Source organism: Sus scrofa, chromosome 9 (assembly GCF_000003025.6).
Source record: "Sus scrofa isolate TJ Tabasco breed Duroc chromosome 9, Sscrofa11.1, whole genome shotgun sequence".
Classification (NCBI taxonomy): domain Eukaryota; kingdom Metazoa; phylum Chordata; class Mammalia; order Artiodactyla; family Suidae; genus Sus; species Sus scrofa.
In genome coordinates this window covers 106114056-106130556 of record NC_010451.4, presented here as the reverse complement: position 1 = coordinate 106130556, position 16501 = coordinate 106114056, and the positions used below count along the sequence as shown (strand labels likewise).

Here is a 16501-nt window from a genome sequence, read left to right as displayed (position 1 = left end):
CTCCTGTCACCAGTTAGGAGTGAATTATTTCTGAGCAGGAATTCCATTAAGAATGCTTAAAGGATGCTCTTCTTAGATGACTTACAGCTATTTATGTTAGAGTAAAACTTTGGAAATTTTAATAGATAAAAAGAAGGGCTATCCAAATTCTAAAATGTTGTTGAAGATAATTCCATTTTTCAGAATGTCATAGAATCCAGTTCAGATGGTCGTCTCATTTGATTCTCACACTAACTCTGTGGGCTAAAAAAGGCAGATTATGTTATCCTAGTAGTGTCAGGTGTGAAACCAGTGTGTCTTGATTCAAATTACATAACTAATAAATGGTGAAACCTAGACTTAAGTTTTCTGTTTAAGTTAACCAAACTAGAAACATTTACAGTATGTTTAAAGTAGTTTATATGATTGTTAACGTACAAAAGACACTTATATACCTGAACTCAAAAGTTATAAAATTTGTTTTTTTATCCACTGGATTAAAAAAAAAAAACCTCATTTTTAGAGGTGAATTACTTATGAATATTCATATTCTCAGAAGTTGACTTGAAACATAACAAGTCTAAAGTAGTAATTAGTATCTTTACATTTATACCACAACAGATATTCTATTTGTTATTTTTATTATATTCTTTTTAAGATTTTAAGCCAGAAGTAATACAATAAGATTTTTGCATCTTTAATGAAAAATATATATAAATTGATAAATAAATTCTAGAAGTAGATTCCATTAGATAACCTGTTACACAGTTGTTTGAGTAGCCTTCTCTTAACTCTTGGACTACCAAGACTATGCTGAATTTGTTTATCCCAGATGAACTGAAGTTACTTTAGACAGTCATACTATGTCTAAAAAAAGGCACTGATTTTAAGAATATGTGAATGATACTCTAGAACATTTGAATCAGTAATCATTTTATGAGCATCTAGACATTTTGACTTAATAGGAACCACTGTTCCTCAATAAATTTTCATAAAGAATTTAAACTCAGAAAGAAAATGCCACAGTGAGAGCCCTGTGATTTGAAACAACAGTGACAGAAAAGATTGTTTCAAGATGGTGGAGTAGGGGAGTTCCCGTCGTGGTGCAGTGGTTAACGAATCCGACTAGGGACCATGAGGTTGCGGTTCGGTCCCTGCCCTTGCTCAGTGGGTTAACGAGCCAGCGTTGCCGTGAGCTGTGGTGTAGGTCGCAGACGCGGCTCGGATCCCGCGTTGCTGTTGCTCTGGCATAGGCCAGTGGCTACAGCTCTGATTCAACCCCTAGCCTGGGAACCTCCATATGGCACGGGAGCGGCCCAAGAAATAGCAAAAAAAAAAATGACCAGAAAAAAAAGATGGTGGAGTAGGAAAACCCTGAGCTCACCTCTTCTTCATGGGAGCACCAAGATTTATAACTGTTTACAGAACCCATGTTGATGAGAAAGACTGGAATCTTCCAGAAAAGATCTAAAACTAAAGATATGACAAAGGAATGGCAATGAGATGGGTAGATTTAGGATAGCAGAGTAAAGTCAAGCCCCATAACCCTAAGTGGGCAACTCACAAGAGAATAATTACAGTTTCAGAAGTTCTCTCAAAGAAATGAGGAATCGAGCTTCACTTCGAGCTTTCCAGCCCTGGGGTCTTCTGCCAGGAAGTTGAGCCCCCAGAATGTTTGGCTTTGAAGGCCAACAGGACTTAATTTTCAGCAGATTCAGAGAACTGCGGGAAATGGAGACTCCACTTAAAGAGCACACACAATACCTGCCACAGGACCCAGAGAAGAACCAGCACTTTGAAAGGAGCCTAAGTCCGACCTACTAGTGGCTTTGGAACTAACCCCTCTCACTAACCAGCCAACACAAGCTTCAGGACTTCCTGGAACCCGCAGCCATCTGTGTTAGGAACTGGCCCTAACTACCAGCAATCCAACACTAGCTATGGGACACCTAGGTCCACAACTAGAGACCTCAGTGGGCTGGCACTAACACGCGGACCCTCCCACCCCTACCCACAACCAGCAGCTTTGTTACCCAGCCGTGCCAGTGGTGGGAAGCCTACGCACAAGGAAAGGCCTGGCAACCAACCAGAGGGGGAGCCAGTCAGATCTACCAGACTGCCCACAATAGTCAGCCTGCCACAATAGGAAGGACCCACGTAACCTATATAGGAGGATCCCTAGAGCATATAGTGGTGACCAGAGGTGATCACTGCTGGGACACATAAAACGTCTACAAAAGGCCACTAAGGTCAGGAAAATGTAACCAACCTACCAGATACATAGAAATAAAGATAGAAAATTCAGAAAAATAAGGAACATGTTCAAAACAAAGGAACAAGATAAAAAGCTCAAAAGAACTAAGTAAAGTAGAGATAGGCAGTCCACCAGATAAAGAGTTCCAAGTAGCGGTCTTGAAGATGATCAGAGAACTCAAGAGAAGAATGACTAAACAGTGAGAAGTTAGAAGTTGGCAGAACCAGAGGTTAAGAATAAATGAAATTAAAAATACACCAGAAAGAATCAACAGATTAAATGATTCAGAGGAATGGATCAGTGAACTGGAAGACAGAGTAAGGGAAAGCACTGGAGCTGAAAAGAATAGAAAATAAAAATAGAACAGTTTAAGCCACCTTTAATAGGTCAAGTACACTAACATTTGCATTATAGTAGTCCCAGAAGTAAAAAAAGAAGGGGGTAGAGAATACATTTTAAGACATAGCTAAAAACTCCCTAACTTAGGAAAGAACACACATCCAGGTTTAAGAATCACAGAGCGCCCCCAAAATACCAACACAGAGAGGACAACACCAAAACCCAGTGTATTTAAAATGCAAGCATTAAAGAGAATATTAAAAGCAGCAAGGGAAAGGCAACAAGTTATGTACAAGGAAACTCCCATAAAGCTATACTCTGACTTTTCAGCAGAAATGCTGCTGGCTAGAGGGATGGTATGATGTATTTAAAGTTATGAAAGGGTAAAACTTAACTACCAAGAATACTCTTACCTGACAAGGCTTTCCTTGATATTTGATGAGATCAGAAGTTTACAGGCACGCAAAAGCTAAGAGTTAAGCATAGCCAAACCAGCTTTACAAGAAATGTTAATAGGAGTAATCTAAACAGGGGAGAAAGATACCATAATGTAATTATGATAGGAAAAATCTAATCAGTAAAGGTAGTAAATCAAGCACATACTAAGTTGTTAGGAAGTTTAAAGATTAGAAGTAAAACCCCTTATATCCACAACAAGCAGCTCAGGGATACACAAAACAAAAAGAAACCGTAAGGAGCCTAAATGTAACTAAGACAAAATACTATAAAACTCTTAGAAGAGTACAGAAACACTCTGGACAGATCATCCAAACAAAAAAAAATGAAACACATTAAATAACACATTAGACCAAATGGACTTAATAGCTATAAAGCAGCTATATAAAACATTCCATCCAAAAGCAGCAGAATATACCTTCTTTTCAAGAGTACCTATGGAAAATTCTCCAGGATAGTTCGCATGCTAGGTTCACAAAGGCTCAGTAAATTTAAGAAAATCAAAATCATCATCATAAACTTCTTAACCACAACCCTATGAGATTAGAAATCAACTGCAAAGCTCACAAATACGTGGAGGCTAAATAATATGCTACAGAACAACCAGTGGATCACCAAAGAAGTTAAAGATGAGATTAAGAAATAACCTTGAGGCAAATGAAAATTGAAACAGAACAATCCTGTCTGTGGTACACAAAAAAGCAGTTCTAAGAGAGAACTTTATAGCACAAGACTACCTCAGGAAACAAAAGAAAATTCTCAAGCAACCCAATGTTAAACCTAAAGTAACTAGAAAAAGAAAACCAGACAAAACCCAGTTAATAGAAGAAATCAGATCAAAATGAGACCCAAAAAAAGGAGAAAAGATGAATGAAACTAAGAGCTGGCTCTATGAAAAGATAAGCAAAATTGATTTAAAAAAAGGGGGGGGGCCCAAATCAATATAATCAGAAATGGAAAAGGGGAAGTTACAACCAGCTCCACAGAACTGCATAGGACATTAGTGATTACTGTGAACAACCCTATGTCAATATAATACATAATCCAGAAGAAATGGACAAATTCCTAGAAGTGTACAATCTCCCAAGGTCAAATGAGGAAGAAAAATATGAACAGACCAATTACCAGTGATTAAACTGAATCAGTAATTAAAATACTTCAAACAAACAAAAAAGGCCAGGACCATCCAAATGGCTTCACAGGTGAATTCTGCAAACATGCAAGTGCTTACACCTGTTTCTTCACAGACTGTTCCAGAAATTGCAAAGGAAGGAACATACCCCATCGAATTCTACAAGAATAGAATCATCCTGATAACAAAAAAAAAAAAAAAAAACATCTCAGAAAAGAGAACGTTACAGGCCAACATCACCAATAATCACAGATGCAAAAAAAAAAAATCCTCAACAAAATAATAGCAAAGCAAACCCAACAATGCATTAAAGGGATTATACAGCAGGGCCAAGTGGCATGTATCCCGAGGATGCAAGGATGGTTCAGTATCCACATATCATTGTGATCTACCAATTAACAAGATAAAGAATAAAAATCATGATTATCTCAATAGATGCAGGAAAAAAAAAACTTGACAAAATACGACATCCATTCATGATAAAAGCTCTCAACAGAGTGGGTAGAGAGGTGACATACTTCAATATAAAAAATAGCCTTAGATGGTAAGCCTATAGCTAACATCATACTCAGTGCTGAAAACATTTCCTCTAAGATCAGAAACAAGACAAGGAAACAACACATCCTGACCACTTTTATTCAACATAGTATTGGCAGTCTTAGTCACAGCAGTCAGACGTGACAAAGAGATAAAAGGAATTCAAGTTGGAAAGGAAGAAAATTGAAAGTGCTTGCAAATGGCATGGTATTATCCCGTAGAAAATCCTAATGTCACCACCAAAAAACTAGAGCTCATCAGTGAACTTGGTCAAGTTGCAGCATATAAAATTATTATACAGAAATCAGCTGCATTTCTATACACTAAATAATAAACTATCAAAGAGAAATGAAGCAAACAATCCCATTTACAATCATATTAAAAAGAGCAAAATACTTAGGGATAAATCTAGTTAAGGAGATAAAAGATCTATACTCAGAAGACTCTTAAGACACTAATGAAAGAAATTGAAGATGACACAAACAGATGGAAAGATATACTGTGTTCCTGGATTGGAAGAATTAATGTTAAGTGACTATTTCCCAAGGCAATGTACAAATTTATTGCAATCCCATTGGTATCAAAATACCAATGGTATTTTTCACAGAACCAGAACAAATAATTTTTTTTTTTTATGACCACACCTGTGACATGTGGAAGTTCCCAGGCTATAGGCTGTATTGGAGCTGCAGCTGCAGGACAGTGCTACAGCCATACCAGATACAGGTCGCATCTGCAACCTCTGCCACAGCTTGTGGCAAGGCCAGATCCTTAACCCACTAGTGGGGGGCAGGAATCAAACCCACATCCTCGTGGACACCATGTTGGGTTCTTAACCCACTGAGCCGCAACGAGAATGTCCTAGAACAAATAATTTTAAAATTTGTATGGAAACACAAAAGGCCACAAACAGCCAAAACAATCTTAAGACCAACAGGGCAGGAGGTAACACATTCCCTGACTTCAGACTGTACTAAATAGCTACAATCATCAGGAGTATGGTACTGGCACAAAAACAGACACGTAGGTCATTGGAACAGAAATAAACCCACACATATGGTCAGGTAAACAGCTAATGGCGTGGTGCAGTGGTTAATGAATCCAACTGGGAACCATGAGGCTGTGGGTTCAATCCCTGGCCTTGCTCAGTGGGTTAAGGATCCTGTGTTGCCGTGAGCTGTAGTGTAAGTTGCAGACGCGGCTCGGATCCTGCGTTGCTGTGGCTCTGGCATAGGCCAGCATCTACAGCATGAGATATCACCTCACACCTGTCTGAATAGCTGTCATCAGAAAGACCACTAAAAATAGAACTACCACATGATCCGGTCCTGTGTATTTATCCAAAAAAAAGGAAAACACTAATATGAAACCTGTATGCACCCAATGTTATATTGGCATGATTTACAATAGCAAGATATAGAAGCAAGCTAAGTGTCCATCAGCAGATGATTGGATAAAGAAGGTGTGGTATATATACACAATGGAATACTACTCCGCCATAAAAAGAACAAAATTTTACCATTTGCAACATCATGGATAGACATGGGAGAGGGTATTATGCTATGTGAAATAAGTCAGACAAAGAAAGACATACATATTATCTGTATGTGGAATATAAAAAGTAAAAAATATGAATATAACAAACCATAAGCAGAGAACAAATTAGTGGTTACCAGTGGGGAGAAAGAGGGAAGGGAGGAGGAACAATATAGAAGTAGGGGATTAAGAAGTACAAGCTACTATGTATACAATAAGCTATAAAGATATATTGTATGGCACATGGAATATAGCCAGTATCTTTTAATAACTTTAAGTTGACTATAATCTATAAAATATTCAATCACTCTGTTCTCCACCTGAAACTGATAATATAAATCAACTATACTTCATTTTTAAAAAAAACAGAATATAGGAAAAGAAACAACATAATGACAAAAATTTTAGATAATGCTATGTGCTCCTCACCTTCAGATGAGATGGAAAACACATAACAGATTACTTCCATGGATTTTTCCAGAGAAACTAGAGGCAGATAATTCCTTAGTGAAACAGAAATGGCTTTACCAGACCCAAAAGGGAATTTAGTCTTAATTCTCTTAATTTATCTTTGTAACCCTGTACAGATCAAATGTTACATGTATCAGTGTTACATATACACAGTCTTTAAATCAGTGACTGTGCACTAGTCAAGAAATCAGTATCTACATATGTTTCTATTTTGGGATTGGTTACTTATTTTTAGGATTGGCTTTGCCTGCTGAAGACCAGACCTTGTTGTGATTAGCAGGTTTATTAAATTGCACATTGGCAGGTTTAATTGCAGTTGAATCTGTTGGACAGGAACAAGGGAAGGTCTGGGAGGCTTTCCTTGCTGATCTGTTAGTCATGATTCTCAGCAACAGCTATGGTTCTTGAGGACAACCAAGCAGTAAGCATCTTCTACCTGGGGAAAAAAAAAAGACATGAGTCAACTAGCTTTGTTGGTTTTTTCTTTAAGGAAATTTTTTTAAGAATGTAATACTTAGGAGTTCCCATTGTGGCTCAGTGGGTTAAGAACCTAACTAGTATCCTTGAGGATAAGGGTTCAATGCCTAACCTGACTTAGTGGGTTAAGGATCTGGTGTTTGCAGCAAGCTGCAGCATAGGTCACAGATGCGGCTTGGATCTGCCGTGGCTGTGGCTCTGGCTCTGGCTCCTAGCCTGGGAACTTCCATGTTCTGCTGGTGCAGCCCTAAAAAGACCAAAAAAAAAAAAAAAGTAGTATTTAGATAATTCCTTTTCATGAGAAGTTAAATATCTCTACATCCCATTTTAGATCATGCCTTGCTCCTCTGCCTGCTCCACCAGCGTTATTTGTGTATGAAATCGTTTCATAATTTGAACACTATGAACATCTCTGTGTATTTGACCTATCAGTGTAATTCATCAGAGCATTACTTAAGAATTTCACTTGATAGTCTGGTTTAATCATTAAATTTTAATATTTGTGCAGGATCTTCTCCATACTGTCTTCAAGAATGGAAAGGTGACAAAAAGCTATTCATTTGATGAAGTAAGAAAAAACGCACAGCTGAATATTGAACTGGAAGCAGCACCTCATTAGGCTTTGTTTTATGACTGGATGTGTGTGTGTGTGTGTACCTGCGTGTGCTTGGGTGTGTGTTTACGTGCATGCATGCACGTATACACCTGTGTGTGTGAGTATGTAATGCATAATGTTTATTGTACAGATGTGTGGGGTTTCTTTGTGTTTTATGACACATTACAGCCAAATTATTTGTTGGTTTATGGACATACTACCCTTTCATTTTTTTGTTTGTTTTTTGTTTGTTTGTTTGGGGCCAGTGTTTAGGTGATCTCAAATTAGGAAATGCACTTAACCATGTAAAAGGTAATTGCTAAAGTAAGCTTTTTAGGGCCCTTTGCCAATAGATAGTAATTCAATCTGGTATTGATCTTTTCACAAACAGAACCAAGAAACTTTTATATATATAACTCAAGATCACATAAAACAGATTTGCATAAAATTATCATGATTGCTTTATGTTTATATTTAACTTGTATTTTTGTACAAACAAGATTGTGTAAGATATATTTAAAGTTTCAGTGATTTAACAGTCTTTCCAACTTTTCATGATTTTTATGAGCACAGACTTTCAAGAAAATACTTGAAAATAATTACATTGCCTTTTGTCCATTAATCAGCAAATAAAACATGGCCTTAACAAAGTTGTTTGTGTTATTGTACAATTTGAAATTTATGTCAGGACATACCCAATAGAAATTACGAAACCTCACTGCCCCTTGTAGAATATGTATGAATCATTCTACCTTAAAGAAAGTAACGGTTCTTACTGGAATGTCTAGGCACTGTACAGTGATTTTACATGTTGGTCATTGTATTGTACCAGTGAAATGCCAAATTTGAAAGGCCTGTACTATGATTTTATATGTCAGATATTGCCTGTGGCTCTAATATGCACCTCAAGATTTTAAGGAGATTTTTAGAGAGAATTTCTGCTTACACTATAGAATATATACATAAAATGTAAAATATTGACAGAAATGGAAGTAGTGTATTTTAAAGTAACTACACTTCTGAATTTATTTTTCCTATTCTATAGTTGATATGACTTAAATGAATTCCTGGAATGGGTAGTGAGTGTACTTATTTTAAATGTTTTGATTCTGTTATATTTTTCATTAAGTTTTTCAAAAATTAAAGTGGATATTAAATTTTATGGATATCATTTTTTAAATTGACTCCTTCAATAAATAATACTCAAGGAAGTTCTTAAATGAAGATAAATTTTCCCTAATGAAAAGCATGGTGACATGAGTTTGAATAGAAGAATCTTAACCAGCAATAGAAAGTTGGCTAAATTCCAAGTGTTCAATATCAACATGTCCTGTTGCAATTGAACTGTATGCTCTAAGTCTGTCATCACCACTTCTGACTAGAGGCCAAGGGGTTTTTAAGATTATTCCTTTATATTTCAGTCTGTTCTTCTAAGGCAGGGATTGGCCAGCTATCGCCCAAAGGCCAAATTTAGACTACTCTTTTTTTGTAAACACACTTTGTCTAGGACTGCTTTCTCACAACAGCAGCAGAAACTGAGTCATTGCAGTAGTGATGCTGTGGCCCACAAAGCCTGAACTGTTTATTTTCTGGCCCTTTACAGAAAAGTGTGTTGTCCCCTGTTGTTAGACAAGGAGTATACCTTAATGCGGACTTTTTATCTCTTGTCTTTTCTCACTTAAGAATCTGATATTGGAAGACTATTTAGAAAAGTTATAACAACATGACGTTAAAAGTAAAATTTTAAAAATTGAAAAGCCACAAATCATCTATCCTAAACAGTAATATCAAAAAGTATTTATCACTAGAGTAATCTAATTAGAGGTGAGTTATTGCTAGTAAACCTCATTTATAAGCATACAGGTGTTTGAAGATGATTCTAAGTACTTGTTTAATGAGAACAGTAGGCATCCTTCACACTTTTGAGTAAGAGTTTTCATCCTGTAACCCATGGTAGAAAATAATTTTAAGCTTATTTCTTTTTTAAATGGGTCCCAGTAAAGAGTAGCAGTATGAGACCACACCTTTCTTCACAAAATGTGCTAAGGGGCTGCTAGAGAAACAAAAGAAACTTAGAGTAACAATTTTGATAACTACCTATAATATTCATTTTGTTTAAACATTGGAATTATACTACAGGTAATATTCTTTGTACTGCATGAATTTCAGCAGTTTCAGAGTATCTACAGGAGTTTTATTTTAAAACTTTTAGTGAATGCTAAAATCTGTACATTAGTATATGGCCACAGATCGGGGGGATGGAATGATTAATTCTGTTAGCTTCTAGCCCTTTGGAACTGATTAATCCTAAATTTCCATCAAACATTTAGTATTTGGCCATTCCCATTCCGAGTAGCAACTGGTTAACACAGATGTCACATAGAAATCTGCTGTGTCACCTTAAATCAGCCTAACTCTTCCAGACAAGCAAATGACATGTATGGGTTTGCTTAAGTCATTAGCTTTGCAGTTGACATTATTTAGTCCCTCTCAACTCATACTATCATGAACTATTTGTATTTTAAATAGAAGAGAGGAGTTGTGTGTTAAGGCTCTTTATTTATACTCTATACTTAAAATGGTTTTAATGATATCCCTTATTTCCCTTTTGAAATAAATTGTTATGAAAAGTATTTTATAATGAAATCCATCTTGGGAAACTAGAAAGAGAAAAATGGCAAGGTAATTGTTTTGTTTGCCATAATTCAGAATTCAAACTTAACAAGTATTTTGTAGTTTTACATTCCTTTTTAACCCATTCAGTGGAGAATGTCAGCTTTTCTCCCAAGATGTATGTTAAATCAATTCTAATATGTATTCAGCATCAAAGATAAACATGTAATAAACACGGAAATAAAGTTTAGCTCTCTTAGTGAACTGTGAAACTTGACTGTGTGCTTCAAATAATGGCATTTCCAGAGTGACCTTTTCTAGGTATTCTTCCAGTTCAAAGAAATAGAACGAGAGGGAGAAACATCAAGGATGACTCTCATTTCCTGCCTTGTGCATGATATGAATGTCAGTGCCTCTTATTTAGAGAGGACACTCTAGGGAGATCAGATCACAATCCCTCGGATAAGATGAGATGCCTTCGAAACATTTAAATGTGGATTTTAGGTAGCTGGTGAGAGCTGAGTATGAATGTGATTATATAGAGATGGTCAGGAGAGACACAAGGGAGGCTACTTCTCTGTGGAGAGTCTACAGTATTTCCTGTTTTTGGAAATAAAGTTCTATTGGAACAGAGCCATGCCGGTCAGTTTAATAACTGTCCATGGCTGCTGTCATGCTACAGTGGTAGAATAGTTGTGACAGACCTTGTAGTCTGCAAAGCCTAGAATAACTTACTGTATGGCTCTTTAGAGGAAAAAAAAGGTGCCAACTTCTGATGAAAAGAGAAGCCAGAGCCAAACCATGGACACTCTCAAAAGTTAAGTGGCATCATATAAGCAGACAGAGGAGACTGAAAGCAGTAGCTAAAGAAAGGAAAAACGGGAGGCAGAAAATCCTGAAAGCCCAGGGAAGGGTGTTCTTCTGCACAGGTGTTGAATACTGCTGAAAGGCCACGCAGAGTGAGGGCCGTAAAAGCATGGATTGGATGGAGACATCCCTTCCAGGTGGACGAGGAGGTGGATGTCAGTAGGAAGCTACCTACACAACTCCCCATCTGGAGGGGTTGAGGAGAGAACGTTCCAAGGGTGTCTCCCTTTCCCTTTGTAGTTACAGCTTTCTTTCTGAGGACCCAGAAAGGGGGAAGTTCAAGACCAGAGAGGCCAAGGGATGGGTATGGTGTCAGCTTCCAAGGAAGGAGGAGGATGGGTACAAAGCACTAGTGGAAGGACAGGGTTTTAGATGGGAGGGGGTGTTTTTATTCTAACAGAAAGGCTTAGCAGACATGGCTCGGATCCCACGTTGCCATGGCTGTGGCGTGGGCCAGCAGCTACAGCTCCGCTTCTGCCCCTAGCCTGGGAACCTCAATGTGCTGTGGGTGCGGCTCTAAAAAGACAAGAAAAATAAATAAAAGCTTAGAAGCTAGGCAGGCTTTGGTTTTCTCCGTGAAATTTGAGACCAGGAAGGAGTATTGAAAACGGAGGTTTTAAAATAGTTATTGTGGAGAGTAAAGTGACCAGTGTTCTGTGTGGGACTGCAGAACAGTGTGAAGAACCCAGCTATTTGGTGATTGAGGATTTATTGTGAAAATTTGTCTCGTGTGGTTTTCATTTTGTTCCCCTCCCTAGTAACACCCTGCTGCCTGGGTACAGACACAGAAAAGGGAGATACTTGGGATTTTGCCAGAGACGTCTGTTAGAACAAAGGATGATAACTGAACAATTCCTGAAATTGAGCTGTTGAAAAATGGTCCTGCTCTATCTAAACTGAGTAAGTAAGGACATGAAGGCAGCACCACATGTTGGGAAGACAGGAGAGAGCTCGATGGAAGTGTGATGACAGCTCGGATTCATTGGGAGTTGTTGAACAAGCAGGTTTGGACAACCTAACACTAGCCCGAGACCAGGACGCTTGGATTCATGATCTGAGAGGAGCAGGTTCGTGGTGTAATACTTTCCAAGGCATGAACTTGCAGTGACTAAATGAAGTAAAAAGACTGCTGGAGACAAAACAAGGTCAAGAAAACTCAAAAGAGACAAGTGGGCTGGGCGGGTGGACGTTAAAATCATCCAGAATTGTAAGTGGAGAGGAAAACTAAGGTGCCAAAATGCTCAGTGAATGAAGGGAAGGGACCAGGAGGTCCCCAGAAGGCAGCAGCAAAGAGGGGTGTGAGCCTGAAAGGGATCAGGCAGTGAAGATGCTGAGCCAGGCAGGCCTGCAAGAAGAGGAGCGCTGCCTCTTGGAAAGGTCGAGCCTGCAGGGATAAGCAACAAAACGATTAAAAAGTGCTCTGTGCACTGCCAGAGGCTTGATGTCCTTTACCAGGTGCTCAAGCAGTATTTATTGACTTAATGAATGGATGGAATGAAGGAATAATCTAGATTAAAATTTTACTGGTTGTATCAGTTTGCTACAAACATCCCTTTCGCCGACAGAGGCCCAAGCATTCAAGCCTTTACATGTTTTTGAATTTTTGTTTCGTTTTGAATGTTTTACAATTTACACTTTTTTAAAGAAATCAGCCAAAGCATTCTGTGCTAATTAAACAGTTACCTGTTCCTCAGGTTTTCAGGCTCTTCCCACCTCATCTTAAATTATTATTCAAAAAGCTTCTCCAATTATTATCTTTTCCCCCAGGGACTCTATTTGGTTGACAGTTCTTCATGCTATTAAAACTTACTTAAGTTACTCCAGCAGAGAGTAATATGTTCTTAAATAGAATTTTAGAATCATTGAAATGAGCAACTTCACCAAAACATTCTTTAACATGAAAATGGGTCCTTAATAATGAGAGTCTTGCCTGCCTGCTGGCACATGGGCTGACCAACCCCTCAGCTTACTGGCACATAGGACTCTTGGAGACTTAACTGGTCTAATTCACAAGAGACCTGAGGCTTTTACCACTTTTCAGGGATCATGCTGTTCTCTGGGTGAGTAGAGCAAGCTGCCAACTGACTTTTCTACCAGTTTGTAACATGATCTCTGAAAAAAAAAAAAAAAACCCGCAGTTTTAGTTTACATTGATTTATGCTCATCCCCAAGAAAAGAAGCATCTTTCTTAGGTTGGCAACAAAATACGATTAAAAAATTCAGTTATCCTGACACACACACACACACCCTTTTTTTTTAATTCTGGAATTGCCTACTGAACTGTTAACTTCTTTGACTTAAACTAGGGAAGACGTTCTTTAGTTTTTACGAAGATGGATCCGCTGTTGTGCTTGGGAGCCCTCCTGATGGACTGGATACAAGTTTCCTTCTCATTAGGTTTTCTTGGGTAGCCTGAAGATTTCTACCAGATTGCTTTCTGAGCCTGGGAAAAAAAACAACTCTTCTTTTCAATCTCTCCCTTTCTGTACCTTCCTCCTCAGCCAATAAACAAGCATGTTCCTGTGTCTCCCACCCTTAAAAAAAAGTATCTCCCTTAATAACAGCAGCTCTGGTCTCCCTTCTCCCATTCATATCCAGACTCTGAACGCTCTTCACATTTCCTGACTCACTTCCAGTTCATCTCCCATCTGGTTCCCAGCCCTTATTAAACAAAACAGGCCCCTTAATTGTCAGATGAATATGTTGGGTTCTTACCTTACCGGAGGATCTCACCCGTGTTTGCCACTGTGCATAGTTCATTCCTTGAAACTACTTCATCTTTTATGAGGTAGTGTCTTGGGGGCTTTCTCTTTCTGGGGCTCTTCTTCACACACTTAGCTTCTACATGTTGTCATGTCTTACCCAGCTCCATCTTTATCTTGGCTGACTTCAGCAAGTCACATGGCCTCAGCCATCACCTATTTACCTCCATGCATTTATATCTCTAGCCCAGACTTTTTGACTTATGAAAAATTCCCACCCAGATACCCACTCAGATGCAACAAGTCCAAACTCATCCTGTTCCTTCTGATTGTCTTACCTCGCTTAGGGGTTAAGCCAACCACCCAAGTGGGATTGCCGTCTCCATCATCCCACACATGGCTTCCTGGCGATTCACCTACTAAATAATATTATATTCTCACTTCTCTCCAGCTCCCTTTTCAGGCACATAAATCTTTTCCTGAAACAATACAACAAGTATCTAACTAGATACCCATCCTTAGCCCCCTTCCACGTTCCAGCCTGCTACCAAAGTGCTGTAACAGAATCTCATAGTTTCAGTCCCCTGCTTACAGCCTTTGGTGTTCTCTTTAGCGTAATGCTCAGAATCCAGCCTAATTCACAAACCCCTTCCTGATCTGGCCCCTGCCACACGGCCCCTTGTTTTCTGCACCAGCATCCACTGACACACAGCCACGCATGTGCACACACATCCCACTATTTCCCTACCCTTTCCTTGCTTTTGGTGACCCCTCAAGCAGAGGTCACAAAAATGACTTACCTTTGGCTAACTCATCCTAGGTGGGTAGGTGATAACACCTCCAAGAATCATGCAACAACTCACTTGCCATCTCCAGGAGTTCCCTGGTAGCTCAGCAGGTTGATGATCCAGCACTGTCGCTGCTGTGGCTCGGGTTGCTCCTGGGGTATGGTTCAGTCCCTGCCCAGGAACTTCTGCATGCCACAGGTATAACCAAAAAAAGAATAAGAAAAAAATGAAAAAAATGCAAATCTAAAAATACTACAAATTCTGACCATTTTGTCACTTGCCACCTCCACCCCAAGTGCCCTTCCTCTGGCCTCCATAGGTATTGAGTGTATTTCTTTTTTTTTTTTTTTTTTTTGGTCTTTTTGCCATTTTTTGGGCCACTCCCATGGCATATGGAGGTTCCCAGGCTAGGGGTCAAATCGGAGCTGTTGCCACCGGCCTACACCACAGCTCACAGCAATGCAGGATCCTTAAACCACTGAGCAAGGCCAGGGATCGAACTTGCAACCTCATGGTTCCTAGTCAGATTCGTTAACCACTGAGCCATGATGGGAACTCCCTCGAGTGTATTTCTAAAACGGTGTTTAAAATCCATGGTCTGTGCCCTGTACAAGGCAATACAAAATGGTGTTTGACTCATCTGTGTCACCTGCATTCCATACAAAGTAGACATTCAAAGGTTTGTTGAATAAATGTCATTAAGATGATTTTTCTAGTGTTTTGGTATCCTCTGTAGTACTAATACCCTGAACACTTCAATGTTAAAAAAAGTAAAACATTTTAATACTTTTTAAAAAATAGGATAGCTTGTGTGTGTGTGTGTGTGTGTGTGTGTGTGTGTGTGTGTGTTTTAAGCCACCCCGCAGCTTGTGGAGTTCCCAGGCCAGGGATCAGATCTGAGCCACAGCTGCAGTCTGAGCTGCAGGCTGCAGCAACAGTGGATATGTAACCCACTGTGCTGGGCCAGGGATCAAACCTATGGCCCACTGCTCCCAAGATGCCATCAATCCCACTGCACCACAGCAGGAACTCCAAGAAGGATAACTTTTTCAAAGCATCTTCACATACTGCTGTCTTCTTGAAAAACCCATACAATAAATTCAAGAAGTGTTTCATCAAAATACAGATTAGAAAACTAACATACAAAGAACATATATTATTTGCCTAAGATTTCCTTGTATGTACATCAGAAGTTCATAGCTTTCCTTGGGTCTTAGACCTCTGAGAATTTGCTTAAAACTATGGACCCTCTTCACAGAAAAATTCTCATTTGCAAACAAAACAATTTGTAGGTAACTTAAGGAAGCTGCTCCACAGACCACAGGCAGACCTCGGCAATATTGCAGGTTTGGTTCCAGGCCAAATCAAAAAAAGCACGCATTGCAATAAAAGTGAGTCACAAATTTTTTGGTTTCCTGGTACACACAGAAGTTATGTTCACACTGTACCGTAGTTTTTAAAATGTGCATTATGTCTAAAAAAACAATGTACATACTTCAATTTAAAAATGTTTTATTGCAGAGTTCCCATCGTGGCACAGTAGTTAACGAATCCAACTAAGAACCATGAGGTTGTAGGTTCAATCCCTGGCCTTGCTCAGTGGGTTAAAGATCCGGCATTGCTGTGAGCTGTGGTGCTGGTTGCAGACACGGCTTGGATCCCGAGTTGCTGTGGCTCTGGCATAGGCCGGTGGCTACAGCTCTGATTCTACCCCTAGACTGGGAACCTCCATATGCCATGGGAGTAGCCCAAAAA

General features: G+C 39.0%; 1 protein-coding gene and 1 long non-coding RNA gene across 3 annotated transcripts in view; one reads left to right on the top strand and one right to left on the bottom strand.

Moving 5' to 3' along the window:
• NAMPT (nicotinamide phosphoribosyltransferase) overlaps positions 1–10661 on the top strand; it is a 42231-nt gene extending 31570 nt beyond the window's left edge. The window contains exon 13 of one of the 2 annotated variants that reach the window (XM_021102257.1): positions 7690–10661. In XM_021102257.1, coding sequence (XP_020957916.1) covers positions 7690–7800 — 111 coding nt within the window. In that variant the 3' untranslated portion in view covers positions 7801–10661. 2 annotated transcript variants of the gene reach the window in all.
• The window catches only part of LOC110255500, a 124321-nt gene continuing 108472 nt past the window's right edge, over positions 653–16501 (bottom strand). Inside the window, exon 2 of the long non-coding RNA XR_002335906.1 lies at positions 653–14931. This is a non-coding gene — a long non-coding RNA (uncharacterized LOC110255500). The remainder of the gene's footprint in view (positions 14932–16501) is intronic.